Source organism: Solanum tuberosum, unplaced genomic scaffold (genome assembly GCF_000226075.1).
Source record: "Solanum tuberosum cultivar DM 1-3 516 R44 unplaced genomic scaffold, SolTub_3.0 scf00021, whole genome shotgun sequence".
Lineage (NCBI taxonomy): Eukaryota > Viridiplantae > Streptophyta > Magnoliopsida > Solanales > Solanaceae > Solanum > Solanum tuberosum.
The window spans coordinates 1,036,933-1,042,571 of NW_006238947.1; the positions used below are offsets into that span (position 1 = coordinate 1,036,933).

Consider the following 5,639-nt stretch of genomic DNA (forward strand, 5'->3'; position numbering starts at 1 on the left):
AGAAAATTTATTATTAAAGTTATCTATATTTTAACTATAGATAAAATATAATTTTTAAGTGAGTAATAAACTATTTAATGAAAAATCTGTAATTTAGTAGTGGAGTGAACATTTTAAGAGAAATCAAAATATAAATAAACATAATAATTACGCAAATAGATTCAAATTATAATATATTCATAAATAAATATATTTATAAAATGTAAATTTTTAATAGAAAAATATATTTATCATAAAAACAATGAATAATTAAGGTTGCAAATGTTATTATAAATGTTGTTAAAAATTATGTTAATATGTATGAATGTAAAAGTGGTGTATAAAATAGAATTTAAGGGGGGTATTTTTGTTAATTTACACACCTTATCCCAACTTATCCTGGGATTACTATACCATCCCTGTGAGGGATAACTTATCCCAGGACTAATTGTTAATCCTAGGATAAGTTATCCCTATCTTTGCAACCAAACGATGAATTAAAGGTCACTCAAAAGTTATCACAGGATTAATTCCTCTTATCCATCACACCAAACGACCCCTAAGAGTACTTCTTTATAATTGATAGTTTACGCGGTCTTAGCCTAAGCATGCTATCTATGTAGTGGTGTACTATAGTTTTGACAATGGGATATTTTTTTATAAGGACAGTTTTACTCCTCCTTCAGATAAAATCTTATGTGACAGTATTTCCTTGTTAATCCATATCCGTTAGGAAAAGAATGACACATTTCTATATTTGGAAACATCTAGCAGTTAACTTCTCATTTTGCGCTTTTATAGCAACACAAGTTTCAAAAGTCTCCCGTTTTAACTTAAATTTTGTGTTGACTCATACTATGTCATTTGAATTGAAATGGAGGAAGTACCAATTATTTTGAACATGTCTCTAGCTAACCTTACGTAAGAACACATTCAAATGTTATTTTTTTTGTTTTCTTCTCTCTTTCTCTGCACAACTTTTTTTTTCTAAGACAAGTATAATTTTCTTATTTTCCTTGCTTTTCAAATATGGTTAGGGCGAAGAGATAATAAATGTTGATGCATGCAGAAAACGTGAATCCAAAACATAGGCAGAGATCATTGTCTATTTTTCCAATTAAGAAACTAAAATCATAAGCATCCCATCTATTACAAATGTCTTTAATCACTTTCATAAGAATTGTCGACTTAGTAGTTTAAAGTTAGCATTTTAAGCACTTAACAGATGTTATAATCTCTTTTCAACAAATTATATCTCAAATGAGTTAACCACTTCCAATTAGGTGAAAATCTTACTGCCAGTATGTCTCCTTCGCAGTCACTAGCTTGGAACCCTTCCAACTTTGCCCACAAAATTTATAGCTTCCGTGGACATAACAAATTAATTTGGTGAAACTTCTCTCTGAGCTCTTTAAATTCGTAATGTATGAATGAGCTTGTTCTGGCTTTAATATACAGGTTTCAGGAGAGTTAATACACGTTGTGCAGAATTAGTATCATGAATTCTCCTGTAGTTTCTGTCAATGGCGTCCCAAAAAAAACCATTCTAGACAACCATGATTTATAGGGCAAAGTATTAAAGAGTACATACTTCTATTATATGGTATGAAGATGTAGACATGTTTTTGCATCATACCTTGCATATGGATTCCTCTTTATGACAGTCGTCTGACCTCATCCTTCCCATATATACGCTGAAGTTCACGTGTCGCAGCTAGAAAAGATTCTGAAGACATAAGAAAAGATGCCAACATGAGAAAAAAGTAAACATTCTAGAATATTAACCGCTCAGTTAATTAAAACACCTTTCCAGATGCGAAATGATTTTTGGTTAATGGACGATCCAGTAATTGTCTGAATAACTTCAAATAGTAAATCCTGAGGTGTGTTCCTGAGCTCCTGAACAATCCCATAGATCGTCTTCCCATTCTCAAAGTATATATGATTATTAGGGTGTTTTGTCTTACAACCAGCATGTCGCTCAAACTCATAAGCATTAATTGCCTACACGTAGAAGTTACACCACATCTGATCAGTAAATTGTGCAACAAGCTGGTCCTGCAATAATGAAAACTGGCATCAAATGTACCTTGGAAAAATTACATGACTGACAGCCACAGAGGTAACCAGAGCCTTTTATAATACCACGGAGCTCCTTCTACCATGCAAAGGAAGAACAGTGTCATCTAGTGAACATCACAGTTGCAAAGATAAAACTCATATAATGTAAAGTTTACCTCTCTGGACCAAGCTATATACTTGACAGGTACTCCATCTAACATACCAGTTGAGAGCAAGCTTCTCACATTTGAAGGGAAACTGTTCGAAGGAGGCTTTTTAGTTGCTTTCTGCTCCTCCTTTTTGGAAATAAATTCCTTATTGCCAGCCATTTGAGCAGCACTTGTAACTGTATCCGCATTTGACTCAACCAATCGCTTTCCAGTCACAATATCTGATTGTTGGCCTGAAGACTGACTCATTAATAAGTCATAACTGCAAATCAGCCTTCCAGAAGAATTTATATCGTCATCGTCATTGAATCCACCAAAGGATATGATATTGCTTTCTCCATTGCCAAAAGATTGACTCATTGACAAATTATTGTTTTCAACTTTGCTATAGGTCTGACTCACTGATATGGCATTGTCATCGACTTTGCTGTAGCAGTGGCTCATAGGTGGATTGGTGTCAGCCATCTTATTAATAGTTTGTCCAACTGATGTAATATTGCTATCATCATTACTGAATTGCTGGCCCATTGATATGGCAGTATTATTGTCATTGAATGAGTGACTCACTGATATTGCGCTATCATCCTCTCTGCTAAAACTTTGATTCAGCATAGTAATATTGCTTTCATCTTTACAAAAAGGGTGACTCATTGACAGTAAGCTGCTCTCCTTGAAGCTGTGACCCACTGATATTTCATTGCTATCCACCTTGTTGAAAGGTTGACCCATAGATATGAAACTGTTGTCTTCCCTATTAAATGTGTCACCTAATGACATCAGATGCTCATCACCTCCGTTGAAAGAGAGTCCCATAGCTATGCAATTATCCTCAGCCTTACTAAATGCATGATCTGTTGGCATTACATTGCTGATCCCTCTGGTATAGATATCACCCATTGACACAGGCATGAAATTCTCAGCCTCCTTCACCTGGCTGACTTTGACCTTTCTGATACCACTATAGTTAAGACCTAATCTATGATCCTCCAGTGTATGGGATATGGATAAACCAAATGAGGAATCACTTCCAAATGGATCTTCCATCACCTTTCTAGACATATTCATGTTGCCTATGCCGACGGATGGAACACTGTTGTCATCAAAGCTGAGCGATCTTGCGCTGTCATTGTCAAACTGCCTTTCTGCATATTGGCCTGGTACTGAGTGGAAACCAGGAGTGTTCATCCAGGGGGCAATATTGGAACTTAAAAGTCCAGAGAATGAACTGTGATTAGGTACTTCAATGGCTTGCTTCTTGTTGGGAAGCAATTCAGGCTCGATGCCATCCATGAACCATTGATGGGAACGTTTGGGCTCAAGCGTGGAGGAGTTATCATAAGCCATTTCCTATGGATTCACTTAGCCACTCAGAACTGCAAGATCTGCAAAGATTACAACAAAAAGATTGTGATTTGAGATTTTACCGAGGAAAGAATTTTTGTTGAAACTCTAAGCTAGTTACTAAAGGGGTAATGTAAGGTAAATCAATCGTGAATCTTCTTTTTCCCGAAGTGAATGACATCCTGCAACATTCCTTTTCTTATTCAAGTTCTATTTGAGATTAAGGATATAAGAGAGAACATTTAGCAAAACTAAAAAAATTGACTTGACCAATATAGAAAACTTTAAAGAGCCCAGAACGTAATTCAGAAATGTGTTGAATCAACAATAAATCTTAATACTAGCTTATCAAGTATCTACCTCTCTAAGGTTGAGACAAGTTGTAAACTATAATACTAGCTTGTCAATCTACCTTTCCAAGTTTGAGACAAATTGTAAATTGTAATACTAGCTTATCAGGTATCAACTATTCAATGTAGGGTCAACATCTGTTTGAGACAAGCCGTAAACAATAACACTAGGCTATCATGTATCTACTCCAGGTTTAATTTTTCGAATCATCTCTTTCTTCCTAAAATGGTACTCTGTTCATCAGCTGCAGGATATTAAAATTCCAAGAATGTGGTATTATGCTTGGAAGGTCTTGATATAGTGCTTAAAATTCAACCCCCCTCCCCCAAAAAAAAAAAAAGACAAAGAAAAAAATATTAGTTCTAATTCCATCTAAGAATTGATATGACCAACCTAAGCTTGTTAAAGAGAAGAATTATGAATGTTATGAATTTTTTTACAAGAAATTATGAACATTATGATTCGACAATGGGAGTCCCAAGTTTACAATTGATATAATTGATGATACTTCTTGAGACTAATTTGATAAAAATTTATGTAGTCAAGCAAGTATGTGGAGAAGGGCATAACATGAGTTGCTCCAAATAGAATAGACCAACCCAATGCTTGTCTCTCGTGTTGTTACCTGACATTCATTCGACCTAAAATGACATCAAATTCCAATTATGAATTGCAGTCGATTCATAAGGAAGTATGAAAGACGAAATGGACCACTAAAAGTTGGAAATATTCATACTGACAACCAAACATAGTATCAGTTTCTCTATAATGCACAAGCCCGTTGAACCAGGTATCCTATAATTTAGATGTTCCAAAAATAGACGAAGGAATATCAGAAACTATAGTCGAACACAAGCATAATGCAGTTGACCAATATGGCCACTTCAGTGTGAGTTCATTCCTAGCAATTTGATTCCTCCTAGTTCCTAATAGAAACAAAACCGCTGCGTATTGATTCTCCTATGTCACAGAAACTCACAAAACTATTTTGTTCACTTTTACTCTCTACAAGAGCTTCTCAGAGTACTAAACAACTTTCACATAGCCAACCACTCATTGCAACTGCACTGCAATAACATTAAAAGAACCAGATATTACACTCATTCACTTAGCTAAGATTCATTAATCTTCTCCAATCTCCTTCATAATCAAACTACAATTCTAACTCTAATTTGCAACCAATGCTCATACAATTCTGCATCAATTTCTCCAAAACCAAACAAAATGTTAACATTTTCAATTCAACACACATCAGTTCACTGAAACGTTTACATAAAAAAAACATTGATAATCCAACAGAAATAGTCTAAAACATAACCCTAACACTCCGACATGCAGTGGTGAAGATATACAAGATAATAAGCATAATGGTGAATTGGTGATTATTACATATATAGATACCGATCGAAGTATTTCCAGTGTTCCGGCTCCGACAAAGTCTTGATCGGAAAATTAGAATTGTACTTCTCCGGCGAACTGTAACGGAAGAGGGTAACCGGCGAGATCTATAAAAGGTGAAGAGGAGTAGAAATATATACCATGGTGGGACGCACGACTGAGGATAGCTGTGAGAGATCTGGACCGTCTACGCTGATCTTGTCCAAATGAACGGTTCAGATTTGATAAATTGTAAACAAAGGGAGTGCTATACTGAAGGGTGAGGAACACGGAAGAATTGCCCTCAACTGAACTTGAATGCTACGTGTCAATGTGCTGTATTAATGCAGTAATTATAAA

General features: G+C 35.3%; 1 protein-coding gene across 5 annotated transcripts in view; it reads right to left on the minus strand.

The window, feature by feature from the left end:
• Nucleotides 1–5,423, minus strand: part of LOC102588634 (uncharacterized) — a 10,265-nt gene extending 4,842 nt beyond the window's left edge. The window contains exons 1-6 of one of the 5 annotated variants that reach the window (XR_001472674.1): nucleotides 5,292–5,421; nucleotides 2,217–3,592; nucleotides 2,069–2,137; nucleotides 1,785–1,983; nucleotides 1,616–1,705; nucleotides 1,276–1,525 (exon numbers count right to left, since the gene is read on the minus strand). Coding sequence is in view for 4 of the 5 variants with exons in the window: in XM_006341005.2 (XP_006341067.1) it covers nucleotides 1,635–1,705; nucleotides 1,785–1,983; nucleotides 2,069–2,137; nucleotides 2,217–3,554 (1,677 nt within the window). In the remaining variant the exon portion in view is untranslated. Of the gene's footprint in view, nucleotides 1–1,275; nucleotides 1,526–1,615; nucleotides 1,706–1,784; nucleotides 2,038–2,068; nucleotides 2,138–2,216; nucleotides 3,593–5,291 lie in introns of those variants that run through there. The other 4 variants (XM_006341005.2, XM_006341006.2, XM_006341004.2 and 1 more) reach the window with 4 other exon arrangements.
• Nucleotides 5,424–5,639: the final 216 nt, after the last annotated feature.